At 38.9% G+C, this 17,084-nt stretch overlaps 1 protein-coding gene across 1 annotated transcript; it reads right to left on the bottom strand.

Moving 5' to 3' along the window:
• Window positions 1-8,083: 8,083 nt before the first annotated feature.
• On the bottom strand, window positions 8,084-10,678 carry LOC108053087 (solute carrier family 25 member 40). Its single transcript, XM_017135663.1, has 2 exons — window positions 9,873-10,678; window positions 8,084-8,871 (listed from the first exon to the last, which is right to left on the bottom strand). Exons 1-2 carry the CDS (start codon window positions 10,547-10,549, stop codon window positions 8,199-8,201), a joined length of 1,350 nt encoding a protein of 449 aa, XP_016991152.1. The 5' UTR covers window positions 10,550-10,678; the 3' UTR covers window positions 8,084-8,198.
• Window positions 10,679-17,084: the final 6,406 nt, after the last annotated feature.

Below are 17,084 nucleotides of genomic sequence, written 5' to 3'. Positions count from 1 at the left end.
GATAGAGTTCTAAGGTGAAATTGAAAGGGATCCCTGGCCCTACGAAGAAAAAATGTTTGTTGATAAATCAACAGTATTACAGAATAATTATTTTTTTTATTATTTACTGTAATGACGGTCGAATTAAACACACAAATTTGTTTGCTGGCTAATTTTACGTGTATAGTGTTGTCGATTAAGGCGTTGCATAACCATTCGGAAGTCTGTATTGCCGTGCTGATACAAGCTGGAAGACTAGAGCACCTACTTTTTTAAATGTCTTAAGACTAAGTTAGTAATAACATTATTAACAGTGTTAGGAAAGGTACTTGTTTCTTGGATCATGTAAGGTGCAAGGTATTTGCGTGAATAAATACCTAGGTAAGGTAAATGTACACAATGGCCCAAGTAAGGTTAAAAGTACATGTATATATTATTATTTTCTGGACGTTGCAATAATATTCTGATTTTTACTCATTTACATATACGAAAATAAAAACAATAATAATGGTATCTTAACTAAATAAAAATAGGTTTACGAAAAGCCCAAAATGTATTAAAACTAAGCAAATATCCTTAAAACAACAATGTTTTGAAAATTTTAATCAATCGTTCTTATTAAGTATTTAATATAGACAGGATAATTAAACTCAAGAATATTGTGGGTACATCCTTTATAAAAGTACATTTTACCTAAGTGGAGGAATTTGCCAATTTAATATTTTCTCATTAAATCGTGCTCCATCGTTTCATTTGGTTAAAGCTGTTATGACTGATGAGGCATGAAATTTATCTGCATAACTCATACGTCATGTGGGACGGCTCACTGGAGAATACAGTTGCCCCCTTGCCTGCGTCTGTGTCAGTTAGTTTTTCCTTCCTGAGTCGCTCTGTTCGTCGGCATGGGTGCGAGTGTGGATGGGGCAGCAGCTGAAGCTTAATGATTTTCACGCCTCTGCTGCACTTAAGTTGCAGTTTTCTCTATTTTTTGGCTTGAAAGAGGCGTTAATGGCAAACAGAAGCGACAACAGCTGGCTTACAGAAAGTGATAGAGAGCAGGAGGAAAGGGGCCATGCACACATGCTCATTTGGCTAGCGGGCAACGAATTCTAAGTCATTAGTCGTTGTCTCGTCTCCTCTAACTGAAAAAAAACATACTGCAAACTAAATTACAAGGGCTACAAAAGGCATTACACGAGATTAGAGAAACGGGCGCAAAAATGGTGACAACTTTTCCCTGAGGAGCCATTCCCACATACGATTTCCCTCTATATTGCTAAATTATATTTGAACAATGAGCAACAATGTTGTCCTTTTGCTTCATTTGCCCCAAGCACCCTTACTATAACATTAGTGGTAAGCCTATACGTGCAAGGCTTTCCCATATAAAAACTGCTACCAATTCAAAATTTATAATAATGGAGATGACAAATAATTATGAATTTTCATAATTAAGGCTATGCTTAATTATAAATTGTCATAAAAATGGTCACAATTAGTTATGAGTATCATACAAAAACTTACAAATAAAGTTTTTAACTTTTTAGGCAATGCACAAACTTTAGTAATAGAAAACCATAGAATTTAAAAATTGTTCAAGTGTACTATTATTTAAATGTACTTACGTGAGAATTTTATATGGATATAAGATTAAGTAGCTATATTGCTGTAATGAAGAAAAAACGAAAATTAAAAAAATTTAAGAATATTTTTCGTCATATTTATGGTACTTCATATAATTAGTAGTTCTAGAACATGATTAATTTTAATCACAGGTTTTTGATAAACGATTTTCTTTCGTATATTTGAAGAAAATGCATTTGAACTTTTTTCACTGAGAGTGAAACCAACAGGTCTGGGAACACACAGGATAACGAAGCCCTAGTCCTGACAGCTTGTTCCGCACGCTCCACGCTGCTCAGCATATTTCACAAGTCAGAAATGCTACCGGACAGGATTCTTCCCATGGCCGTGAGTGGATCAGGTCCGTGCCGGCGAAAGCTGACTGTCAGCAGACGGCTGACATCTGCAGGATGTGTCCATGGTGTCGCCATCGCCATCGTGGCCCATCAGGCTCCAGTTGTTGCCGTCGCCGGGCATTTTTGGAGCGGGATTTTGGGGCAGGGGCTCCGTCGCCAAGGTAGACGATGTGAGTTTAAGCCACAAAAAGAACGGGCGTGTGTGGGCCTGAGTCGGGGCACAATTAAAACACGAAAGCGAAATTAATATCCGCTTACTGACGTATCTTCCCTGCCTTCTTTACAATGACATTTTTCAAAGCTGCTTACATAATTATGCACTGACTTTGATAAATGCTAATGGTTATTATCGGGATTTATAAGGAGCTTACCGCACATTTAGCAGGTTATTTAATTTTCCTTCTGCTCCCGCATATTTATGCGGATACAGCAGAAATGGAAGTTCGGAATTGGGTACAATTTTAAAGATCTATTACTCAATTACCGCAATTAAATTTGTCATGCAAACGGCCAAACTTTATGCATTATTCTAATGGAATATTAAATATTCACCAACACTCGGCCCCTAATTTAATTAATTTCCTCTTTCGCTTGGTGTTTATCTATCAAAGCTACGACTGACATAATGAAGCAACTTGGTCGAACGAAGTTTCTCTGTTCCGGGTCAACAGGATCCACCCACTTCGTTTCTCCCAAACTCATTTGCATACGAGGTGCTATCAAAATAAAAATATAACAATTCCAAATGAGGGTGAGAGGCCAACTTGGTATGCAAATTGAACAAACACAAACCGCAGCAAAGTTTGCGATGGGCCAAAAAACAAAAAGGTGAAGTTCAAAGTTTACACTCCGGTTGATATGATATGTTGGAACCTCGTACTGTTTAAAAATCTGTTGAATATGCAAATTGAACTTAAGCGATTGTGGCGACCATTTTTGTACATTTTCCAGTGAGCTTTTTCTCTCTTAAATAAATTTAATAATTTATCACCTTTTTTAAAGCTTTATTCAGCTTTCAGGTTACCCCTCTTTCGGGTCCCTTTGCATTTTTCTGTTCAAAACATACGATATATTGCTCTCCAACACACATATTCACAGGCATCTATAATTTCACCATTTTAAAATCTTTTAGCATAATATGCTACCCAGATACGGTCTAGGGGAAACTTTTTTCTTCGCCATTTCCCTATACTTGCTCTTAGTATTTGTAAAGCAACGTTCAGGACATGAGCTTATTGACAAAAAGTGCATAAGTATATTTTTTTAATAATAAAATATACATGTATTTAAGAATCGGTATACTAACCAATATTACTGAAAGGGAAAATATAAACAAATATAGTATTTGTAATACATTTATTTTACAAATGAGTTGGGGTTTGCAAATATAGTACAAAGTGGTTTCTAGGCAATAGGTAAACTTCTTTGTCTTAATTGGTCTCCAAAGATGACTTGCAATCAAAATTCAATTCACTTCAATTCCACCTCCAACACTTTCAGAGCATTTAAAATTCTGCTCAAAGGCTGACATTCCACTTGCCTTGTTTTAGTGCCATTTGTGCGTTATTTTTATAAAGTTACCTCATGAATTATTCATAAACGGAGCAGACGTACCGTAACGTAAGAAAAACAGCGAAAAAGGGAAAATCTTTAAGTTTTCTACCTAGGGAAAGAGCAGTTGTTGGCAGGACAAATTCTGCCGGCTGGCAGGCGGACTTCGTTGGCAAATAGCAAAATCTGATTAAATAATGGGAAACTTTCTAATTGGTTTGTTATTAAGACAGCGATTACCATAAATTACATTTGAAATAAGTAAGCCATTTGGCGGCTATACAGCAAGTGGTAGATCCGTTTCCGAAATGACTTAGCAAATTATCTCAGTTGAGTGAACTAGAGCCCCAAAACAAAACAAAGCAAAACCCTTGCCTCATGTTTAATGCACTTGACAGGACCAGACCCAAAAACCTTCAAGAAAGCCCCCAATTTACAGCCCAAAGTTATGACTTTTACGCCCCATTATCGCTTTAATAATTTATCCGGCCACGAAAAGGAAAACCGAAAGCCAAAATTGCTAGAGAAACAAGAAAAACCTTGCATAACTTATGGCCAACAAAATGAGCGGTGGTGTGAAGTGGACGGGCCTGCATTTATAAAAAGCCAAATTAACCGCAATTAGATTCTTACAAAGAGCACACAAACATTTAATGAAAAAATACGAAAAATGACCGCACTGATTACAATTTCGCGCTCCAGTGTGTGGAGTCTGAATAATCAAGTGGCTGGAATTAAGTAAGAAATCCACTCGGGTTGCCCAAAAAATAGGGCTGCCAAATGCCCGTCAAACAATCGCCCGACACGGTGGCAAAAGGTAAACATTATTTTTTCAGCCTGTCAATTTCGTGCTTTTTAATTAAAATCCTGCGTGCCCAGGTACAGTGTAAACACGCCGACGCCAAAGGGATAAGCAGGGCAAAAGGTTCGCTAATTAAAAAATAGAAAGCAGTGCCCTTAAAGACGTCTCGGGATCTCCATCCATCACTTGGTGATGCATGACCATGAAGTGTGAAAAATTCGGCCTCATTTTTAAATAGACTTAAGTCGGTCCGTTTCCTTTTTCATTTTCAACTCGGGGGCAATGGCACCGCCTGCAATTTATTTGCCTTAGTTATCAAAATTAATTAAACACTCGCCGGGCGAAAGGTCAAGAATGGCAATGGGTTCCCCTCATACACGGCTAGTGCCAACAATTAGCCTTCAAGAAGGCCACAATCGGGGCGGATGTTTGGCCAAGAAAAAAGGGAAACTGAAATTGAAATAGAAATTTTGTTGGTTCAGGGGAAACGGAAATTTTAACTAACTAGGGGCTGAAAGTCCTTCCGCTTCCCCGCCCATTGCGCGCTGTACAATTTCGCATTTTAATAAAGTTTCAACTAGCTCCGCGCATAAAATTAAACAATTAAACAAATAGTTCTTGAAATATAGATGCAGCCGCCTTGGGCACTTTAGAAAAGTACTTATTTAAGTTTAGTCGTTGAACAAAAAATTGGATAAGGTTTTTTTTTATACGGTAAAAGGTTTGTTTTTATTAGTTATCAAAAACTAAATTAATAAAAACTAAAATCTTTCAACAGTGCATAAGACATGTAATTACGAAAGACTATTTCACAATGTTTAAAATTTGGGATAATTTAAGCCCTAGATTATGCTATTCACAGCTCCTTTAAGAAAAATACCTAAAGAACTCGATGAAAAAAGAAGTGCTCAAAGCAATCTGGGCGCTTAAGCGTGTTTGATTTGATTAGTCAATTAACAGTTCAGTTGTCAATCGACGACACTGTCAGCGCTTTAATTTCTTCACAGTTTGTCACCCAATAATCCAATCTTAAATCATTTTCATGGGCTGGCCTCCCGTTTGTTTGTGGGAACGGGGCAAATAAATCGAATTCCCATTCCCACGGCCACGCCCACACAATGTCAATGGTGAGCGGGCAAAAACAGGACCAGAAATGAGATAGACTGCCGACGAAGACGGACAGGGCCATAAATAAGGATCCGACCAGGCCGGGCCGTAGTACGACGTGTTCCGGTGTATTTTTAATGCCACAATTAAATGCAAATACAATACGGCGAGGAAAAAATATGGAACTCGCAGGCTGACAACACACAGCAGGCAAATGGTGAAGGATGGCCCTGGGACAGCTGAAGGACACCCGGACGGGCGGATCTGTTCCCTATCAACAGCTTTTTCCTCCCTGCCTCCCATTTTCTCCTTTTTTTGCGGCAGGGAAAATATTTTTGATGCTGACAACAAAAAACACTGGCGAGCAACAGCCTGCGGAAAATATATAGACAAGCGCCACGCCCCCACAACCAACACCACCGCCTGCCCTCGGCAACAACAAAGTGCCAAAGTAGCTGGAAGACAAAGGGAAAGAAAAGGAACGGAGTGCCGAATAGCCAGAGGTCTCTGGTTGCGGTTCAGCAAAAAATGCGCCATCCACACATACACGCTCGGCACAAATGAGATATTCACTTAAATTTAATTTCCATTATTTTTATAAAAGCATATTTTAATTTGCTTTATTGGCAATTTGCGTCGAGCATCGAGAATACCAATATGAAAAAAGGGGAAATATATAAAGTTAAGCATTGAATACTCCCCTCGGGCGGCTTTTTCGACAAGTATTTTTATACCCTTGCAGAGGGTATTATAATTTTGGTCAAAAGTGTGCAACGCAGTGAAGGAGACATCTCCGACCATATAAAGTATATATATTCTTGATCAGGATCACCTCCTGAGTTGATATAGCCATGTCCGTCTGTCCATCTGTCCGTCTGTCCGTCTGTCCGTCTGTCTGTCCGTCTGTCTGTCCGTCTGTCTGTCCGTCTGTCTGTTTCTACGCGAACTAGTCTCTCAGTTTTAAAGATATCGAATTGAAACTTTGCACACACCCTTCTTTCCTTTGCACGCAGTATATAAGTCGGAACGGCCGGGATCGGCCGACTATATCCTATAGCTGCCATATAACTGAACGATAGGAAATGCCATAACTTTGGTGTTTGTAAAGTTAGAATGTTGGGATTTTCTATGGGTTTTATATTTGGCTAATCAATCCGACATGCCGAATTTCATAAGGATCGGCCGACTATATCCTATAGCTGCCATATAACTGATTGATCGGAAATGCCATAACTTTGGTGTTTGTAAAGTTAGGAAGTTGGCATTTTCTATGGGTGTTATATTTGGCCACCCAATCCGACCTACCAAATTTCATAAGGATCGGCCGACTATATCCTATAGCTGCCATATAACTGAACGATTGGAAATGTCATAACTTTGGTGTTTTTAAAGTTAGGAAGTTGGGATTTTTTATGAGTATTAAGAATGCATCATATGAATAATTTTGGAGAATATAATTTACAGAGTATTCTGCAAGGGTATATCAACTTCGGCTCCGCCCGAAGTTAGCTTTCCTTTCTTGTTAATAATGCGTTTTCCGAAAAAAGAAAATAAGAAATCAGGAAAAAGCGACCGGTCGCAGCAAGTTTTCTTTTATTTAAATGGTAGTGAATAGTAGCCTTACTGGCTAACACATCAATAAAAGGCCCGGTAAAATAAGTTTAATGTTCAGATTTTTGCAGAAAAAGTAGGATTTATCTGCGCGCTGCTCGAATTATTTCATCAGCGGTTTCGATCGGAAAGACTGCACAGTTAATTGAACTGCCACAAATTCCGCGATGGTTGCGAAAAATACCCGTAATTGTGGCAGCCACACTTTGACACCTTCGGCGTGTGTATCGCTTAAGTAAGGTAAAATAAAGGAACACGAAAAATATTATGTTTTATCTGCTATGACCCTCCCCAAACATCCCCAGAAATAATTCCATCCATTTTTTTATGTCCGACCAGAGAAAAAAACAAAATATGTTTTTCCTGCTTTTTACTGACAGCCTGCTTCCGGAGTTTGTGTTTGGGAATGCTTTGTATACTTTGCGCCTTATTAAAAAACAAAGGACATTCAAAAAAATGAAACTTTCGCTTGGACAGTTTTTTGTAATAGGAGAGTTATTCAAGCAAAATTGCTGTAGGTAAAAAGAGAACGAATCAAAATCGGTCACAAAAATGCAATTAAGTTCAGACTGAAACCCCCTGGGCTAACAAACACTTCTTAATTACTCTCTTTAGTTTCGATATTTCCAACTGATTTATAGATTTTCTGCAATCACCGAAGTATTTTGGACATGGGCCCTGGGCTCCGATGGCATTAGCAGTGGTGGAAACTATGGTGAAACGTGACCAGCCAACAAAGTAAATTCGTTTATGGCTGGCGGAAATCTTGAACTGGAAAATGCAGTCTGAAGGCGGCATGTGCAGGAAAAGCGAGCACAGTTTTTCTCTGGATAGTTGCAGCTCTTGGGCCAGTTTACCTTGGGCAATTCCGTTTAATTTCTCTTTGCGCCCGCTCAACTTGCAGTTAATGTAAATGAATGAATATGTCATTAAAAGTCAACTCGGCGCGCGGCAAACTCGGAGCAACAGGCAACCGTAGTCTTTAAGCTGCGAAAATGCAAATTGATTTCCCGGCCGTCGCCTCATTGACGTAACTCGAAAAGCGACGCGCATCTTAATTGGGATATTGAATTCGCCTCGCCGCTCGTGGTCCGTATATTTATTTACAAAAGGGAGCCGTCTTGACTACATAACCCGCCCACCTACCCACAAAGTCCCCCCTCGCCGGCTTACTCAATGTCATCCTCCTTGACCAGCTTGGCGTTCGGGTTGCCCAACAGTAGAGCCTCGTTGTGGTGCCTCACGTTGTAGTAGAAGAAGAAGGACTTGCTGTACTCGAAGGTGGAGATCATGATGGCGCACGCAGGTGCCACTTTCAAGAGCCGAGGTCCGCATCCAGCGAAAAGTCCCCTGACTCCGTGCATCCGGTAAATGGCCGTCAGCCTGCTGTAGGTCGACTTCTTTCCGAAATCCCTCGCCGGCGAGTCCGTGAAGATGACCCTTTCTCCGAACTCGATCTGCTCGTGGGTCTTGACCACGTCGAACGGAGTGGTCACGATGGCGGCCACTGATCCCGCCAGCACGCCGGCCAAGAAACTGAGACTGAATGAGGGCTGCGAGCTCTGGCCAAGGTTCTGCTTGAGGTACTCGTAGATGGGCCAGTAAATCCCCGAGAAGGGCACGTCCCTGAGGATCGTGGGCCGCAGACCCCGCCACAGTCCCCAAACGCCCTGCAGCGCCACTACGTTCCGGACGAACTGCAGCATCTGGGCGTAGGTCTGGCGCTGGGCCTGCATCTTGGTCCTCACCAGTTCGATGGGACTCACCACCGTAACTGCACACACGCGAGCCGTGACCCCTGACATCATGGGAATTACCAGCGGCAGGCTCGTCTTGGTGTCCCTAAGGAAGGTATGAATACATCTATAATGCTTATTTGCTTTCATCTTTTAACAATAATGCTGATACTCCTAATAATTTTTAATAGTTATTCAAAGAAATCACATGTTTAACAGTGTACGTTCCTTAAATAAATGACCTTGACTAAGACTATCGGGATTTTACTCCAAACTGAAAGGAGATTTCCCAGCTGTTGTTAATTCAATCGGATTAATTTTTTATCTGAGTATCACTCGCGGGTCTTAATCTTTACGGGTAGTGGGATTTGGCTAAGGAGTATGAGAAGTATACCACAAATATTAAACCAACCATTATATTTGCTTTGAAAATGTTGTCTTTATACCCTTGCAGACCGTATTATAATTTGAGTCAAAAGTTTGCAACACCTATGTATATTTATTTTTGATCAGCATCACCAAGAGAGTGAATCTAGCCTTGCCCGTTTGCCCGTATTAAGCTCTCAATTTAAGATGAGAAACTTTTACATTATGAAACAGTCCCAAAATGGTTATTTCAATGGCAGGTTGTATATAAGACGGAGCGGGCCGAATCGGACGACTGGATCATATGGCTTCTAAAGGAACAATCACAAAATAAATGAACAAATTTTTGACATTTCCAGAGCTACAATATTACTTTTTATGAAAGTCCTACGACTCGTGCAGCTTAGGAACGATCGAAAACTTAACTGAATATCGACATAGCTTCATTGATTTTAAGCATATACGCATTCAAATTTAAACTAGAATATTTTATTTTTTTAACAGCTGCAAGGGTATTTTAGCTTTGGCTTGCCGAAGTTTTTTTCTATTTTTGTTTTAAGTAACATTTTGCAGGAATTTATTTGATCAACCTTTATTTATGCAGCATTTATTTCTCTCTTAGCTGCCTTTCATACTTAATTTAAGTATCTAAAGTTAAAGAAAAAGCTTGTAGCTCTAAGGGCCTTGCAATTAAAGCTCAAGGGATATTTAATACGAAATGGCTACGGCGATTGATCCTACCTGAGACCCAGCTGCCGGGCTTCCGGGCTCCAGTTCATGTGGCGCTCGTACATCTGGAGGTACTTGGCCTTGAACTGTTCGTAGGCCACGAAGTATATGATCGTGGAGGGCAGGGCGGAGACGAGGGTGGGCCCCAGGCCGGACCACAGGGCGGCCAGTCCCTCGTACCGGCTGATCTTCATCAGGGCATCCCAGGTGCTGGAGAACTGTGGCCTCGGCCGGTGGCCACTCGGACCGCTCGAGAAAAGGTGGTCCATCAGGCCGTTCGAATAGAAGAAGCACTTGTGCGCCGGCGACTGCTGCGACTGCATGCGGGTCTTGATCACGTCCAGCGGCGTCATGAAGCATGCCGTGATCATGGCCCCGGCACAGGCCGAGATCACCTGCTGCAGCGGCCGGATCCGGAAGCGCGGATCGCTCAGGAGTTTCCGGTGAGTCGACCTCGGCTCCGTCGCGCGGTCGAGTGCGTCGGCCTCTCGGGGGCTCCTTTCGGATCTCGGGTCGCTGCCGCCGCTGGTACCGCCCCCGCCACCGCCTCCTGTGCCACCGTCACCTCCTCCGCTGCCGCCCAAGGACCTTCTCCGCTGCGGGCCAGTACGCGGTCCGGGTCCCATCGTAATCTCCGATTCGGCCCGACTCGCCTCCGCGCTGGATGCGCCACTGTCTTCTTTCGACATGGCTGCCGTCTCTGTTGTGCTTGAACGGTTGGGAAAGAGTCGATCTGGGTTTGAAGTAGCATTTAAATTTACATTTCTAAATTTCACATTGTTTGGGGCCTGAAGGGAGATCCGAGAAATGTGACGTTTTTGGTGGCAACTCTACAGGCGGGCAAAGTATGAGGGGGAGAGAAGGAATTGGGACAGACAGGCCAAGGATAAAGGATGAACCAATTTCCTGCGTTCTTGTTTTATATGTCTAGCCTCGACGGCTTGGCCAAGTTTCTTGAGTATTAGCTTTTCGAAAACTTATTGTTGTAAGTTTTTTCAAGCAACATTGCCATAACCTAAAATTATTTTTAGAAGAAACTACTGAACTTTATTAATTACCATTTTGATGACAGTCTTTAAATTAAAATTAAAAATTATTTAAAAAAGGGCCAGACAAAATTTAAAAGTACTATTACTTGAGTTAAGAGGATATTTTTTCAGCAAAGATACCCAGATAGCGTGTTGAGCCAATAAAATTCCAAAGTTGTTAGACTGTTGTTAATGAGGGGGACAAAAAATAACAATTTGTTAAAACCTTGGGCATGGAAAAAACGCCTTTTCTGCACTGATTTGATTACGGTGTCCTATTAATGCAAACTACATGTTAGCAATGGCTTATGTTTTTGTTCAATTATTTATTTTAATTTTACTCACTTTACTTTACTATCCTTCGCTTCGAATGGTTAAAATTCTATTTTAAAATTTCCTATATTCATATGATTTGCCATTCCATCGCTTGCTGTTTTCGCCTCCATCCTGCCAAAGCAATTAAAATACTTTTGTGCCAAAGCGAAAAAAACGCAGCAACTCCGGAATTGTTGTCGCTCCTGCTTTACTTTATTTTTGGCAATTAACGAGCAGCATTCCCATTGCTGATGTCATTTGGACCGACTGTATCTGTATTTCCGCCCACGGTTTCCCTTCCCCTTGGCATTTGGCGCCAGTTGGAAGGGGGCGAGTTTTCATTACGCCAAAGGGGATCCACTCTTCAGAGGGAGTTTTTCATCCCACATCGACCGCACCTTCAAGTCATCCCGCTCCGCAACTGAAAATGTGTCAAAGGTTTGACGTACTCGTAACGGGTTCGTGGGTTCCGGTTTGCTGCTGGCTCGATTTGGGTTTTGCACTCAACAAAATATAGAGTATTGACGGTATTATAATTTTAGTCAGAATTTTGGAACGCTGTAAAAGAGACATTCATGATAAGGATCAACAGCAGAGACTGATCTTGACCGTCTACGAAAACTGTTGCATCTTAAAGTCTTATTTCTATTGTAGGTAGTTAAAGTAACAAGTTGATTTTCATTCATTTCATAACTTGGTTAACGATTTCTTTCTAATCGTATCTCGTTTAATATTGATGCATAAAGAAAGAAAATATAATAAAGAGGAAAGGAAGCAGACATCGGCAGGCCGAAGTTTAGATACCCTTGCAGTTATTACAATACGACTACATTTCGATTTCTAGGCCTATATTACTAAAAATAATTAAGCTATTTCGATTTTGCGCTGCATTTTGCCATCGTTTCTATGGTTGGCCGATTTTGACAAAACTAAAAGCGTAATTCTGATATAGTAAGTAATTACTATGTCTGAAAGGAATATTTTGATAAATACAGCAAAATAATTTTTTTTTTTTCAATATATTTTTTTTTTAATTTTTTAATTTTTTATGGGAGTTATATGATATAGATGTCCGTTTTAGTTTAATAAAAACCGTAATTCCATAGTATTTAAATATTATTAAATCTAGAAGAACAAAAAAAAAATTAAAGACAACAAAGTTATACTTTTTTATATATACTTGATAGTGTCGTCAATGTCGCCTTTACTGGGTTGCAAACTTTTGACTGAAATTATTAATTTTTTATGTGTAGTTACCAGCAAACCAAATCGACTGTTGGGCGAAAAATAATTGACATCAAAATGATGTCACTATATTGTAGTCTGCGTGCATCTGACACATGTGCCACAACCTGTCGCCGGTGTATTTCCACTTACATTAATGCACAGTGCGAAATTATCTAAACCATGACTTATCTGCGAATCTGCTGTTGAAACCCCTTTATTTTACAAAAAAAAAAAGAATATTTTTTTTAAATGTTAAAATTTAAGTTTTATATACAATTGCAAATATGGTAAAATTCTCACTTGGGCTTGTTAATACAATCGGTTTCTTTCACCTTAAAAACCACTAAATATTTGGGAAATTGTATCCTTATTAGCTTGCACTTTTCCAAAACAATAATTAAAATGGTGGTGGCTCCTGGTGGTACTTATAAATAATGTGATTATCTCTTAAGCGGTTTGCAGACTATTTGAAATTAATTTTGGTTGTTTTCTTAAGTTTGTATAGTGTTCTACACTCCTTTCTTACTGGGAGCATGGCCCAGCGTAAGACAAAAACAACATCATCATCAACCAGAGGAGCTCGGAAGGACACGTAGTAGCGCTTCTGAAAAACACGAGAAAACACTCGCTGTTGAAAAATGTGGGTGGTGGCAGAGTTGGTGGCTGCCAGAATGTTACCCTAATATGATTTCGTTGCGATACAAGTTTGTTGCAGGGCCACGACAAAAACCGAAAATAAATGGCTAACTACAAGAAGGAATACTCTTAACGATAAACTTTACATTACACTTGTATTTATAATTTGAGTTCTATATTGAACTTTATTTTGTAGAATAAAATTAAACTCAGGAAATTAATTTATTTTTTAAGGTTGGAACTAAAAAAAATAGAGTAGTGGTAGTTCTGTGATCCCTTTAAAAATTATATAAAACAACAGTGGTAAAAAATTAGACGCAGAAGTCACGACTTCTTCTTCTTTGATGGGTTTTATTTTTTAGAAAAAAAAAGAAACAATCATTAAGAAATATGAAATTAATTACTCTAATTTAATCCAGAGATCAATGTTTTTTGTCGGAGCAGATGGACTTCTTAATTAGCAAAATGACTTCAAATTTTGTTTCTAATACCATTTTTTTAAGGTTAGTCTTAAGCCTTTCGCCTGTTTTTATTTTAATTATATTTATTATTTTATTTTACTAGAAATTATTATAGAACTTTCATAAATTTTCCCATTCACTTCATAAGGATTTTTTTGTTAAAAAAGGTGCTTAAACCCGATCAAAATTTAAAAAAAAAAATGCACAATACAAATAATTATCATTGCTTCCACTCGAAGTTTAAACAATTTATTCCATTTTATGAGACTTAGTCATTTTAAAATTGTCATAAAGTTTAATTTTCTAAAAAAACATTTTGAAATATTTCTGTATCTTCTCAGAAAATAAAAAGGGTTGCACCGTTCCAAAAACTAAAATTTTTAAATCCTACTGTTTAGGATTTGTAACAAAATATGCTCTTTTAAAATTACGTTTTATTCAATTTTAAAATTACGCAAGAAATTATTTTAAATGATCATAAACAGAAACTAAGGTTAAAGGCTTTATATAATTTTTGGCATTCAAAAAATGATGAATATAGGTCATTTTTGGGGACAACGAACGGGAAACATCCTATAAATTATAGCAGCCGGAAGTACCTTAAGTAACCTACAATGTCCTCGGAAAGGGTATAAAGTTGTTCAAAAAGGAGACAATTGGTGGGTGAGTTGGCGGAACTGAAGGTAGGTCTCCAGCGAAATATGCCAACATGCACATGACATACTAACTAGCGCTGCTTTGCATCACCTTCACGTCCATCCCCGCCCAATTTCCCTTCCCGGAATCCCATTCAGCTGCGTGACAACGTACCCGTCATCACATCACACACAGACATTGTCTTACAGTTATGACTGGCGTAGCTTTTTGGAATTCGACACGTACGCGGGTATCCCAGGACACGTAGGATGGTGTAATCCGGGGAAAGGATGTTTTAGGGACGTAAGGTGTTGGCCAAGTGCTGGTCGAGGGGTAGGTGGTTGGGGGTAGAGAGAAAAGCATGTGTTGGTGTCGATTTTGACACGTTGCCCGCGTGTGGGAGCTGGTAATTGTGGTGTAAAACTGTAGAATAACAGCACTTAGCTGGCTGCTAATACGAGCACGTGTCTGCTTTGTTGCACAACATGGCGTATGCGCAATATTCATCTTTAGCTCCGAATCAATATTAAAACTGCACACAGAACCCAAACACAATCGAACTGAAGTCGTTAGGCTTTCGATTGCCATTAGCATGCTATATTAATTAAGAAATTCTGTTGCTTATTAACTTCCCAGGCAAATGACTTTTCGATTGGAATTAGAGAAACATTTGCTTATCATATCGTCTATAGGCAGCATCTGCCAAGCAGATAATAATTATTATCAGCTCAAGGCTGGGAGTTTTCCATTAACTGCTGCCAGTTCATATGCATATTTTTATTTAATTAAAGTCGAGGGTAAACAGCAAAGGAATGCTGACGGGCGCCGGTAAAAGCAATTGAAAGGGCTTCGACTGGTGGATTCGACATATGGCGGGCCAAGGAAAATTCACAGACACCAAAAGTCACAAAGGCCAAAAAAAGGGAAAGAAAGAGGGAAAGCGAGGGCAAGACAAGGATAAAATGTGGCACGCGGCATTCACCGCACAATTCCATTACGTAAAGCAAACATCAGATGGCGATGGCTGCGCGGCATGATTGGGTTTGCTACTTCTTGCGGCTCCCCACCGCCCTCTCATGTGGCCAGTAAAAGCTACATATTGAATATTGATGCGCATCGATTTCGACTTGAAAGCGGGAAAAGTTCAAGCCAACCACCCACACACACGCAGCCATGCTCTTTGTTTATAATAAAAACATTTGCAATTTCTTGCAGCTACGCATTCGATAGGGTTTAACACTATGCAGCAAGTTCATTCATTATGGAATAACCAAAATTTGCGTTTATAAAAACCTCGGTTTGAAAACATGATTTCCTTAATAATAAAGTATATGTAATTGTTTTGGCTGGCAAAACAAGTTATTAACAAGTGAAGAAGCTTTATTCCACAAGCCGAAGTGTAAATACTCTTGCAGCAGTAACACAAATTATTTTTTCTATTCTATGCTACATATAAAACAACTATATCGGACCGTTTTCGGTTTTTAGTTTCAAAAGTTCAAGTTCGCTTTGAGCAAGATATTTTGTTCTTTAAGAAGCTCTTTGATGCCGTCATGCAATGTTTATAAAATGTTAATCAATTTTTTTTAATCGTTAAAAATACTATCGGTCTTAAATATTTTTTTTATTTGTTCTGGTTTTTATGGCTTCTTGAATAATGTCAAATGTAGATTAAGATTTGGGGTGAATTTACTTGGAGAAATAACTTTGCATTCGGCTATGTTTTGCTTCTAATCGCATATTGAGTTAAGTATTTCTGTAAAATGTAAAACTAAAAAGCTTCGTTAAAATAAAGTCAATCCAATTTTTCGAACCATTTGCAAAAGTATTTTTTTTTACAAAATTGAATAGTAAAGGACTTTAGAGCTTGAATTACTAGCTCAGAAGAAAAAATTAAATCCAGTAAGACACTCGATCCAAATTGAATTTGACTAAAACTGCCTTGTATTTTTTAAGTGTATGTCTAAAGACAAGGAAGTTATAAGTAATTAAATTAATTTGGTTCCGATGGCAACAATATTTATTTATAAAATAGAAAGTTAATGCTATCCGGATGTGTAAAATTAAAACTGAGAGATAAGTTTGCGTAGAAACGGACGGATGGACTGATGGACTTGTCTATATCGACTCAGTTGCTGATCCTGATTAAACAAATAAACATAATACAATTAATCAAATCACATGCATATATGAAAAACAATTTTGTTGGTTTACTTGGTCTTATCAGAAAAGAATGTGTGTTTAAAAAGAAAAATGTAAGAAAAATCTTATACATATTAGTAATTCGCCCTTTGTATCTTAAGCTTACTTAAGTCCCTACTGTAACTGTTTTTGTTATGAACATGATTTCTCGAATACGTGAAATTAAAATAGCCCATATTCGTATAAACAGACGAATTCATGAAATGAGGGTAGTGAGGCCACCAGATGTGCTGTCAGGTGTCTATCGAAAAGCCAAATTAGTTAAAATCCCAAAATCAAAAATCAGATTAAATCTTAATGTCATAGAATCTAATGTGCACCGACTGCATAGGCGTGTTCCTGTTGCTTTTGATAAATTGGTATAATTAAGGACACCAATAGATTTAATATATACAAATTTTATATTTGAAAATTAAATTTTAATTTGATTTCTGCTCAAAATAGCGTGTTAGGATATTCTAAAAAGAGTTAACGTAAACAACATATTTACTAGTATTCACCAATCACTGAAAATAAATATTTTAGTTACTCTTGTGTGTTTTACAATTGTTTTGTTTTTAAAGACTGTTATGGAGGTCATTCCAATCCGGTCAAACTTTTGACAGACTAGTGTAAGTGCACTCAGCGCAGTTAACTGGCTGCGGCGTCTGCGAAGCAATTTGTGAACGCTCGTCGAGCATTTAAAACAATTGGTGCCAAACAATTACGCGGAGGGCGGC

This window comes from Drosophila rhopaloa, unplaced genomic scaffold, assembly GCF_018152115.1.
Source record: "Drosophila rhopaloa isolate 14029-0021.01 unplaced genomic scaffold, ASM1815211v1 contig_155, whole genome shotgun sequence".
In the NCBI taxonomy this organism is placed as follows: Eukaryota; Metazoa; Arthropoda; class Insecta; order Diptera; family Drosophilidae; genus Drosophila; species Drosophila rhopaloa.
Note: the sequence above shows the minus strand (reverse complement) of the source record. Positions and strands in the feature narration are given on the sequence as shown.

Excerpts from the sequence above, each read along its gene's own strand:
- LOC108053087 (XM_017135663.1), bottom strand. The coding sequence starts at position 10,549 with ATGTCGAAAGAAGACAGTGGCGCATCCAGCGCGGAGGCGAGTCGGGCC. Across the intron at positions 8,872-9,872 it reads GCCCGGCAGCTGGGTCTCAG|GGACACCAAGACGAGCCTGC; the intron begins GTAGGATCAATC and ends TACCTTCCTTAG.